This window comes from Canis aureus, chromosome 14 (genome assembly GCF_053574225.1).
Source record: "Canis aureus isolate CA01 chromosome 14, VMU_Caureus_v.1.0, whole genome shotgun sequence".
Lineage (NCBI taxonomy): Eukaryota > Metazoa > Chordata > Mammalia > Carnivora > Canidae > Canis > Canis aureus.
The window spans coordinates 65,559,869-65,571,568 of record NC_135624.1 but is presented as its reverse complement, the minus strand read 5'-3'; the positions used below and the strand labels follow the sequence as shown (position 1 = coordinate 65,571,568).

Below are 11,700 nucleotides of genomic sequence, written 5' to 3'. Positions count from 1 at the left end.
TCTAGCTCCTATAATACATAAATTCTCAAATCTCAATTTTCTCTTATAATAAGCCCCAAAGAGGTTTGTTTTTTTTATTTATTTATTTATTTATTTATTTATTTATTTATTTATTTATTTATTTATTTATTATTTGGAGTGGCAGGCTTCCAAGTAATGATTTAGCTACTCATGTGCCTCTCTTCTGGCACTGGCATCTCCGACATAAAGTTTTCAAGGTTATGATACTAGTTATAAGCTGATGGAGAAAGAATATGGGAAGACGGGAAGAACTTTATTAAGCCTGGAAATGAGTGCATCACTTCCGTTCACATTTCACTGGCTAAAAGTCATCTACATGGCTCCAACTTGCAAAGGAAATTGGGAGATTCAGACTAGCTATACGTCCAGGAAGAAAAAATGTTTCATGAATGGCTAGTCCAGTCTCTGACACAAGGCTCTGAAAAACAACAACAAAAACAAAAACACAGACACACACAGAAACAACATCAAAACAACCAACCAACCAACCAAACGACAACAAGGAAAGCTATATAAAAATAACAGAAAGTCACTGCAGGGGCTCTATTTGAGCAGGCTTGACTATATCCTACTAGTCCCAATAAGATACTCACTTTGCTACTATGGAAAAGATAAAAATTTATTTTCTTCTAATAATGGAATTAAAGTGAGTGCTTTTCCTAGTGTGACGGGCACAGAAGTTAGGATGCAAGGGGTTAATGAGTTACATTCAGACCACAGAGATATTGAACACAGAATCCTCTCAAAGAATTGCGAAGGAAAGGAAATGGTGTGGAACCAGAGATGTGGGGGGCATCAATCTTCTTTTGACATTTGAAGTAAAGTCATACGACGACGGAATGTGGCCGGGACTTAAGGCTGTAAAAAGTATTCTGGTGAGAAGGGAAAAGAAGGTAAAGAAGGTGCTGATGGATGGATATACAGAGTGGGAGGGAGGAACCCAGCTGAGGTTCTAGAAGCTAAAGCTGCAGCGGGTGGGATACACACTACGGTGTCAGGCTCTGCACAGGAACCCAGCCACTGCTGTAGGAGAGGGACAGGTGGATGGTCAGCTTAGCGTGTGTCTTTTACTACAGCACTTACTATACCAAAAGCCCCTGGAAGTAGAGACTTTGATAAAAACAAAACAAAACAAAACAAAAACAAAACAAAATAAAAAGCCGAAAGAAAAAACAAAACAAAACAAAACAAAACAAAAACAAAAAAACAAACAAAAAAAAAAACTATGCACACAGTAGGAACATGATGAACTTCTGTTTGAATGAACTGATTCAGTCATCGCCAATCCTGCCATAGTACTCTGTAGAGTACTGGCAACTGCCCACATTTCATATGGTATGCCAATGCTAAAAAGAAAAAAAAAAATGCTAAAAAAAAAAAATGCAGGCACACTCAATTAAACTCAGCAGTCTTAAAATGGCAACTGTGTCAGCTGAGACGTACTTTTTAAATCCTGTGCCAGTACATCTGCCTTGGGCGTCTGCTTCATCTTCCCTACGCCACTGTCCTCTTGCGGTACCAGCCGGGGAATGATTCCGAGTCCGATAAGCCACGCTCTTACGCCGACCGTCCCGGAAGTCCTCCGTGGATGTACAAACGGAACTCGAGACCCGCCTTCACGACGCTGCCTCCCGGAGATGCTCACACAAACGCGAGGACCGATAACGCCCGCTCCGCAGGGAAAGGCGGAGTCGGCGCGGGGTGGAAGGACTGCTCGGCCGTTCCGTGGAGCATCCCCAAAGCGCGGCGGACCGTCTCGTCCTGCCTCCTCCCTGCTTCCTGGAAACCTCAAAGTCGTCGCCGTCTCCGGCATCACCGAACCGGACTCCTTCCCACCGCGCAACGGGACACCCAGGTCCAGGAAGCGTACGCGGCCGAGAGGGCTCCTTCCCTTGCACGACGCCGTCTCTCAGAGACCCAAAGTCCTTACCACGATCCGGCGGTGGGGGACACAAACAAACAAGCACCAAAAAAAAAAAAAATAAATATAAATTAAAAAAAAAAAGGCCAGGAATAAAAGTACGTCTCCGCACGACGGCCCACCTGGACCTGGCGGCGCCGCCGTCCGCTCACGGGAGCGTCGGGACCGCGCGCTCGATCTCACTCACGTTCGTCTCTCGGGCGCCCGCGCGCCTCCGCTCGGGCGACGGCTGATGGCGTCACCCGCACTTCCGGCCGCGGCTGCGTTCTAGTCCCCAGCGAGGAAGGAGGAAGGGAGGTCTGAGGCGCTGGATGTGTGGGGGAAATAGCGAGCGAGGGGAAGCGATCCGGGCGCCCGCGGGCTCCGCGACAACGCCCGCGGGCCTCCTCTGTCCCCGCCGCCCCGCATCGGCGGCCGCCCGGGGCTGCCCTCCCTCGCCTTCTCGCGGTCTCCCGACACCCGGTCTCCCTTCACGCCTCGCCCCCCCCACACTCCCCCCTCCCTCCCCCTCCCTCCCGCTCCCTCCCTCCGTCAGGCTCCCCGCCCTTAGTATCGCGAGACGAGGTGAGAGCTGGCGGAGCGGCGGCGGCGGCGGCGGCAGTAGAGGTGACCGAGGCGGTGGCGGCGGAGGCGGCCCCGAGCGCTGTGCGGCCCCGGTGCGGCCGAAGTCGCGGTAGAGCGTAGCCCCCGCGCCCCTCCCCCGCCCGCGCCCTCCCTCTTTCCCTGGGGATGGAGAAGGCGACGGTTCCGGCGGCGGCGGCGGCGGCGGCGGCGGCGGCTGAGGTAGAAGGGAGCCCCCCGGCGGTGGCGGTGGCGGCCGTGGCGGGCCCCCCCGCGGTGGCGGCGGCGGCGGAGGTCGGCAGCGGCGTAGGCGGCGGCGGCGGCGGCGGCGGCGGCGGGGCTCGCTCGGCCTCCTCTCCTCGTGGGATGGTGCGAGTCTGCGACCTGCTCCTGAAGAAGAAGCCGCCGCAGCAGCAACACCACAAGGCCAAGCGCAACCGGACCTGCCGACCCCCCAGCAGCAGCGAAAGCAGCAGCGACAGCGACAACAGCGGCGGCGGCGGCGGAGGCGGCGGAGGCGGCGGCGGCGGCGGCGGAGGCGGCGGCGGCGGCGGCGGCACCAGCAGCAACAACAGCGAGGAAGAGGAGGACGACGACGACGAGGAAGAGGAGGTTTCTGAGGCAAGGGCCTGGTTTCAAAGGAAGGAGGGAGGAAGGGACCGTACAGGGCACAGGGGCCGGAGGAGGGAGGGGACTCGCGGCGGGACACGTTCTCGTGGGCTCCTGCCCCTCGGTGGCGCGGCCGTCGCTGTCCCCGTTCCGCCCCGGCCTAAGTCGCGAGGCGCGGGGATGTGGGGGAGGGTAGCTGACACGTGGGGGCGGGAGGCCGCGGGGCCCACGGGCTTGGATGACCCGCTGCTGGCGCTAGGATGCTCCCTCCACGCGGTTAAGCGTGAGGAGCTGGTTAGATCCCCGTGTGCTCACCCGGCGGGGTCCGCCTGGGGTCAGTAGGGCCGGGTAACTCCTGGGGCGGGGGCGGGGGCGGGGGCGGGGGCGGGGCCGGAACGGGAGGGAGAGGATAATAGGCAGCTGGGTCTCTCGCGGAATGGCCAGGAGCTTGGTGGAGGGATTCTCCCACTTGCGAGGTGGAAGGGAGCAGTTCTGAGGGGAGGGAAGAAAGGTTGCGACGGACTCAGAGCTAAGAAGTATCTGTGTGTGTGAGAAACACGTGAGAAGCTGTACTTTTCCATACTGTTCTGCTGCAGGCTTTTTTTTTTTTTTTTTTTTTCTTTCTTTCTTCTTCTTCATTTCATGATTAATTGTGGCTGCTGAAGTAGCTTTTAGTTCTTTGATCCCTCGAGGGTTTTGGATGGATCAAGGGTGAACTGATTTTAGATGCATACACATCCATACGCAACTCAGCGGCTGAAAAATGCGTTTGACTCCTACACGTGCATACCTGTGCATCTTGAGATGCTTCCTTACTAAGGAAAAAGTAAAGCCAGGCTCTGTCGTTTTCCAGATAATGTGGGGCAGCTAAACAGTGCGTTGAAGCCAGCCTTGGTTGTGGTGAGTTGGAATAGGAAGGCCTCTTGGTGTGTCCTAGTGATCTGGTTTCATAACTGTGTATAATTTTTCCTGGGTCCACAGACAGGCGGCGTTGCAGGACCTTATTCTTCAAAGGCCACATAGAACCCAAAAGCTCAGTAGAACATACCATACTGACGAAAAATAAGAGCCTTACTATCAGCTCTTTTGTAACTCTCTCGTCCACTCCCTGAAATGGAAGCTAGGAAAATCTCGATTCGGAGAATGAAGTTGTAACTTAAGGCAGCAGAAGGAAAAATAACCTGAAAGGCTGATTTTAAATCTGAGTTGTAAGAGAACAACTGAATTATCTAGAAGCATCACTTGCCATTATTCTCTTCCACAGAGTTTATCTTGGTGCAAGGCTTGTTTTTTTTTTTTTTGAAAATTGTACTATTGGATCTTTAGTTCCGTTCCAGTAGAGAAATGCGAGTTTGAGACTTGTCTTCTATTGGAAGACCAGATTCTTTTACCTCAGATTGGATGAAGTTAAACAGATAGAGATGTAATAGTTCAAGTATGTATACCAAAAAGATGGACATTCCCTGCTATTCCGTTATCCTGTTGAATTCCAAGAAGAGGTTTGTATTGGTAGATTTTGTATTGGTTTTAGTTGGGCCTTTCAGTATAGTGTGTTACTTGGGCTGCACTTGTAACAATGAAGAGGAGGATGTGGCGGGATCCTTATTTCCAGTAAAATCTATTATGGTAGTTAGAATCACTTCACTTGTGTGATTCTTTGCAGAGATGAGAAACATTTTAGAGATGATCTAGTTCAGCCCTTTTGTTTTAAAAATGAGGAGAACAAGCTTTAGAGGAAACTGTGGTGGATAGTAGCAAAAGTAGAAATCAAAGTTTTCTAATGGTTCAGACCAATACATTTTTTATGACCACTCATTTCCCCTCCTGACATCTTTCAAGAAATTGCAATGAACTTCAAGGTAACACAATCATGGGCAGATGTGGGCAAAATGCCAGTTTTTTATTAAGATTTTGAATTCTCCCACAAAATATCAAGCTTTGGTTCGGAACTTGGTATCAAGTTGAGTGGAGTACTTACTGGAATATTATGCTATAAACTTCACATACCTAGGTAGTTTTGTTCATTGAAATTTGGCCTAATAAGCAAAACTTTTAGTAAGTTTATAAGTGTTAATTTTGTGAGTCACATTTATTATCCTCAGAAATTGGGAATGATATATGTTGACTATCATCAACTAGGTAGGGGAGTTTCTTTGTTTCTAGTATGCTTTATTTTGTTTTGTGCACAGTGGTGTAAACAATGGGTTTGTCAGTAATGAAGATGAGTCAGGAGAAATAAGTGTAAGTAAGAAAGTACAGCCATTAAAAATAAATCTATATAGGTACATGAGGGATGAGCAGACAGAAAGGAATACAGTATGCCTCTGCACCTGCCTCCATCCTTTACCAAAATAAAGAAGTAAATCTCACAGTCACTGTACATTATAAGCCAAATGGATGAGTTGTGCAATGTTTTTCATATTATTATCATTTTATTGGCATGTCAGCAGAAGTTTAGCTTTCTAGAGCTAGGAAATCTTGTGGCTAATACTCATGGTATTTAAGTCCATTTTCTAATTCATTCTGTTATTGGCTACACAATGAAAAATGTGGATAATATGATCCTTGAGATTATCCTTCCAATAGAAATCATAAAAAGATGAGAAAAGAACATGAAAGGCTATAGTTTTTGTATATAGTTGTGGTTTCAGGTATTTAAACTGAAAAATTGGAGGATAATTTAATAAAAACATACATTTGCTATGAAGAAATGTTAGCTGGATATTCTGTATATCTGCTGAAAGAGGAAACCGTTGGAAGGAAAGGAGATTCAATTTAAAGAACAGCTTTATTTGAATGTTGAAGAACAGGAATCTAATTCTTATTAAATGTTAGAATAGCTTATTGAGAATTGGATTTTCTTTTCAGTATCAGAATAGGATAATCATGTTTTAGATAATATGTGTAACTTCATCTATACCTGAAAACAAAAGTATAAGACCAGGAGCTCTCCTCTTCCCTCTCCTACTTCCCCTGCTCCCATTTGACTTAAAATCTTAGATCAGAAATTGAAAAATGCAGAATTTCGTTGGCTTTCAGTGGGTGACTAACATGGAAAATACACGGAGTTGTATTTCCTAACATATAAGTTGTAATGCACAAAAGTTAAAATTGCGAGAGTTCATACTCCATTTCAGAAATAACATTGCATTTTGTTGAGTGCATTTTTAAATGTAATTGAATGTTATCAGTCTGTGTTTGCTAATGAAGAGTTCGAAGGGGAAAAAACTTGCTAGTAAAGGTAGCATTCATGTTCAAAAGTAACTTTTACTAAAGATGCATAAAATGTAAAGATGTTAGTAGGAGTTATTCAGAATTCCAGTTATTTTTGGTAGGTAATTTGAGGCTTTAAATTTAAGAGACAAATCTAGTGGTGAAATTTTAGACAAGGGGAGCCAGTGAATAAATTAGTATTGACTATTTTTTTTTTTTTTTTAAGATTTATTTATTCATAAGAGACACACAGAGAGAGGCAGAGACATAGGCAGAGGGAGAAGCAGGCTCCTCATGGGGAGTCTGATGCGGGACGTGATCCCAGGACCCTGGGATCACATCCTGAGCTGAAAGCAAGACGCTCAACTGCTGAGCCACTCACTTTTTAAGGAATTTGCAAGGCCAGGGAGAATCTGTTTGTAGACCTGGAAAAGGTAGGGTTGAGTATGAGAGAAAAATTATTTCAGTCGATATTTTTCTCTCAAATTCACTTCAAAATCTTTTTGTTGTTGTTGTTTTTTAATGGAAAAATGCCACCCAAGTTCCTTTGTTACAGTGGTAGAATCCCAGATAAGTCCAGAGAAGCTTACCTTTTCCCCATTTTCATCTCTTAATTGATAAAGCGGTATTTTAAGATCTTTGAAGAAATAGTTCTGTCATAATTATCCTGTCTTCTAGACTGCTTAAACACAATACTTGATAAAAAACATTTTCAGTGAGTAACTAGTACTTAGGGAGGATCCAGAATTCATCTAGGAAACCAAGAGAAGGAATTGAGTTTCCTTTTCCCTTCTTGGATCCAGGACTGCCAAATAGCTAAAGTTTGGACTTATTTCAGTATCTTTTAGTTGCTAATTCTTAGCGACAGTCCTCTTCCATAGGTATTACAGGGAAAGCCAGTTAAGCCAATATACATTGATTGTTGAATGCCTGATAAGTACCTTAAGCCTCCTAGATACATTTACATTTTAAAAACATAAGAAACTATTATTCAGTGCCTACTGTATGTTAAATCCAACATAATGGTTAAGAGCGTAGATATGATCCATTACTCACTAGCTTTGTGATCTCAGGCAAGTATTAACTTCTCTGCACCTTAATTTCCTCTTATGTAAATGATGGTAAGGTATGTTCTACTTTATATCATTGGTATGAGAATTAAATGAGATAATACAAGTAATATATTTTCATTTTATTTTCACCATATCCCTACAAAGTAGGTATTTTTATATATGTTTCATTATTTAATAAAATGTTTAGAGTTCCTATTATATGCTGGGCATTTTGCTCTACTGGGTAAGTAATGGTGAGGAAACATGTTTTAAGACACATTGATTTTAAAATGCACCAATAATTAAATATAGGTTTTGGGAAGTATGAGAGCGAGAGTAAATGGTTAATGTAGATCCTGAATAAAGTGGGTGAATTTCAGAAGTATACAAATGTTGGGAGAGGATATTCATATTGACTTCAGAGGCAAAGATCCTGGCTTAGAAGGGTTTTGGGTAACTTCATCAGAGTCACATAGCTAATAAGTGGCAAAGCAGGATGTAACCTGTCTGAGTCAAAGCCTCCTCGTTCATTCGCTCGCTCACTCATTTATTAATTCATTCATTCACATGTTCTGTTATGTGGTGTTGAGTGCGACATCTTAGATGTTGGCATTTCAGATAGTGTGAAAACAAATTCAAATGGTATAGGAGAACATACGTTTAGGTAGTAGGGCAATCACTGAAGACAAGTGGACTACCCTAAGCTTTTCTTTCCTTTTCTTACTCCTATTTTCTTGTTCACCTTCTCTTTTTTTTATTCAACTCCTTGAAAAAGAAGAAATACAGAAAAGTACAGATAAGTGTGTCCGTGTTCCTACCATCTAGAATTAACAACTGTTAACAAAATAAACTTGATAGTGTAAACTACCCTCTTTAGAAGCAATCTGTTGCTTCTCTCAGATTTTTAGTTTTCAAGGTTATTTTCTTTACTAAGCCAAAAAAATTTTACTTTTAAATAGGAGTTGACTTAGGATCTGGGTAGGCTGTGAATACCTGACATTAAACCCAAGATTTTGTTGAAGGTGCTTATAAGTGTTTTATTCTTTTTTCCCTTACACCCATGGTGTGTGTGTGCAGAACTTTTATTGGATATTTTAGAGAGGTCAGGTGACTGCCTCTTCCCTCCCTCCCACCTTGTTATTTTGAAACATTCTCACTGCAGTAGTAGTGGGGAATCAGGCAGGCATTTATGTGCATTGTTTGGAATTGGGAAACTGCTTGTAGCCAAGGTAATGTGGTAACTCAGAAGACCTATTTGTGTTGAGAAGTCCAGAACTTACTTTACTTGTTCTTTCTGGAAACTAACCTTACGCTTACTCTTGTCTTAAGTCCTCATATTTTGTCTTTTAATTGTTTAATTAATGAATCAGTTTTCATCTAGTCTGCTAAGAACTATCAGATCTGAAGATGGAAACCTTGCCTTACACATCTTTGTATCTCCTGCTGCACTGTTCAATGTGTTACATATGTCTTAGTGTCTTACCTTTGCTAGGCTTTCAAGAAGTTAGATGTCTGAAGTAAAAATAAATAAGTAATTAATAAGTATTTCTTCTTTAACCACTACTCTGGAAATATTTGGGTTCGTCAGAGACTTCCCAAAATTTGCTAGACTGTTTACTAGACTGCTGCTGCTGGCATCCAGTTTTACCATCTGGTTGACTGGAAGTTCAGTTTTTAGGTCTTTGAGATAGCATATTTGCATTTATGACAGTAGTTAATTCTGCATTCTTACAAAGATGATTTAGTGGGTTAGTAAAGGTACTTGTCATGAATTTCCATATAATTTTTACAGACTTGACCAACATCGATGAAAAAAATTTCACTTCATAGTGGTATGTGAGATAGTGTGTTGATACCACTTAGTTTTTGTTAGCACCAATAGGGGGCACCAACATCCTTGATAATCTATGCCCAATCTAAGTTCCTTCAACTTTCACCTTTTGGGGGAAGAAAAAAATCGTTAGGGAATTGAAGGTAAAGAGTGAAAATGAATACCCTTTTAGTCCCTGGAACCTTACTTGTCTGGTAGTTATGCCTATCCACGTGCCATACAGAATCAAAACAGCTCTTGTCATGTTTGGTGTTTTTTAACTTACTAATGTATATATTTTTTTCTCTTTAAAAACTTTTTCAATCATTAGGGGAAGTGAAGTTGTGGAACAACATAGATACCGTTTTATCATGATTTATAATTTAGATTTTAATTATTGAAAAAAGACATATTGGATTTCATTTTTCCCAAAAATGCTTTGGAACTCAACATTAATAGAGACCTGATTATTTAAAGTACAACACAGATTGCCTTCTGTTATCTTCTAAAACTCGTAAACATTACCTTGATCTTTTGAAAGAGTTGGCTTAAGTTTACTTCTGGGTAAGACTGTAGACATAAAAGAGGGTCAGTTGCAAAAAAATGTAAAGTTTGTAGTACTTTAGGAATTTCTTTTGGACCCAATATTATTTAGTATATTTATAAATAATTTGGATAATATGGTGAAATACCTCTCAGGTGTACAGTAGGTCAGAGTGAATTGTGTTTGAGAAGGTTGTTGAGAATATGTTAAAAATGCTGAATAGGTTTTTATGAGTCACGGGTAAAAAAATGTGTTTTTTTTTTTTTTTTTTGGTAAATGATCTGAAACAAAGCATGCGTTTTCAGTAAAAGTTCAGTATGGTGTGGAACAAGATGAAATGCGGTATTGGAGAATCATAACTCTTATTTTAAATAATTCTGTGATACCTCTGCACAAAATAGATTATGTATATTTCCATCTGCTGTACCATGGAAATGTTGACCAAAACTAGGGAGGATCTAGAGTGGGATAATTTAAAAATGATTGGAGGGTTAGGGATGGAATCCATGATCAAGGAGGATTGCAGATTATACTTAATTATATTCTTATTGCTTGTTACTTAATGTTCAGATTAATGAGTTACTGAAACTTGAATCATGGAGAAAAATGTGAGGTGTGTTAGGTAGTGTTATTTAAATTTTGAAAATAAGTAAACTCCTCATTTCTTGATTCTTGATATTATTTGAAAGTACACACCAGACATGACAAAGTTATGAAACTAGTTTATACAGATGCATCTCTATCAGGCCACATATATCTCTAGCAGGCATTCCTCTCCTGAGCTATCATTAAGTCTCATTTAATCTATCTATCCTTCCTTCCTTCTTTCCTTCCTTCCTTTATTCTTTTTTCCCTTACACCCATGGTGTGTGTGTGCAGAACTTTTATTGGATATTTTAGAGAGGTCAGGTGACTGCCTCTTCCCTCCCTCCCACTTTGTTATTTTGAAACATTCTCACTGCAGTAGTAGTGGGGAATCAGGCAGGCATTTATGTGCATTGTTTGGAATTGGGAAACTGCTTGTAGCCAAGGTAATGTGGTAACTCAGAAGACCTATTTGTGTTGAGAAGTCCAGAACTTACTTTACTTGTTCTTTCTGGAAACTAACCTTAACGAACTAACCAACCAACCTACCTACCTTCCTTCCTTCCTTCCTTCCTCCCCAAAAATAAAGCAGAAAATTTTTTAAAAAGGTGAAGAAATAACCTATCCTAAAATTAGTGATCTGTGTTTTCCTCTTGAATTGTCTTGTAATTAAAGAACCTTTGAGAAATAACTTGATCTGTAGAAAAATTAGTTTCATCAGTTTTGAATTTGGAATGAATAAACATTAACATATAGTTCTATTTTCCTTTCCTTCTTTCCTATCAGTCTCAGTCTGAGACCAGGAAGGAAAGGAAGTTGTCTTCTAGTTTGTGTTATATCAGGTCTATTTCCAGTTCAGTCTTTGATCTCATTATTGTCTCGTTTTCCTCTTATATTTTATTTGAATTTAATCAAACAGAAAGAGTCCTGTTATCAAGCCTCCAGTACTTACTAGTTCAAGATGTAGTATAGGAGTTAATTCTTTTACCTGACATTTACTGAGTATCCTATGTGTAGCTGTTTTGAGTATATAGTAATCTCAACCATTTCCCTCTCAGTGAATGTTAAAAAGTCAGCTATATTTAAAATAGTAGCTGTATATGTTGAGTTAAATTATTTTATTAATGTTGTAGGTTATTAAAACTTAAATTTACATACATGAAAAATTCAATGATGGAATTTTTTTTCTGATTTTTAGAAAATATCACTATTATACTTTTTTTTTTAAGACATTTATTTATTCGTGAGAAACACACACACACAGAGACAGAGAGAGAGAGAGAGGCAGAGACACAGGCAAAGGGAAGAGCAGGCTCCATGCAGAGAGCCTGATGTGGGACTCTATCCCCGGTCTCCAGGATCACGCCCTGGGCTGAAGGAGGCG

The 11,700-nt window shown here is 41.9% G+C and overlaps 2 protein-coding genes across 6 annotated transcripts in view; one reads left to right on the top strand and one right to left on the bottom strand.

Moving 5' to 3' along the window:
* Window positions 1–253: 253 nt before the first annotated feature.
* On the bottom strand, window positions 254–2,388 carry LOC144283780 (uncharacterized). The gene is made up of 2 exons (XM_077848333.1): window positions 2,065–2,388; window positions 254–1,946 (listed from the first exon to the last, which is right to left on the bottom strand). Exon 2 carries the CDS (start codon window positions 1,832–1,834, stop codon window positions 1,433–1,435), a length of 402 nt encoding a protein of 133 aa, XP_077704459.1. The 5' UTR covers window positions 1,835–1,946; window positions 2,065–2,388; the 3' UTR covers window positions 254–1,432.
* A 145-nt stretch (window positions 2,389–2,533) lies between these two features.
* ANKRD17 (ankyrin repeat domain 17) overlaps window positions 2,534–11,700 on the top strand; it is a 152,844-nt gene continuing 143,677 nt past the window's right edge. For 2 of the 5 annotated variants that reach the window (XM_077848324.1, XM_077848323.1), the window contains exon 1: window positions 2,544–3,124. In XM_077848324.1, the coding sequence (XP_077704450.1) occupies window positions 2,672–3,124 (453 nt within the window). In that variant the 5' untranslated portion in view covers window positions 2,544–2,671. Of the gene's footprint in view, window positions 3,125–11,700 lie in introns of all 5 variants that reach the window. The other 3 variants (XM_077848329.1, XM_077848328.1, XM_077848327.1) reach the window with 2 other exon arrangements.

Excerpts from the sequence above, each read along its gene's own strand:
- LOC144283780 (XM_077848333.1), bottom strand. The coding sequence starts at position 1,834 with ATGCCGGAGACGGCGACGACTTTGAGGTTTCCAGGAAGCAGGGAGGAG.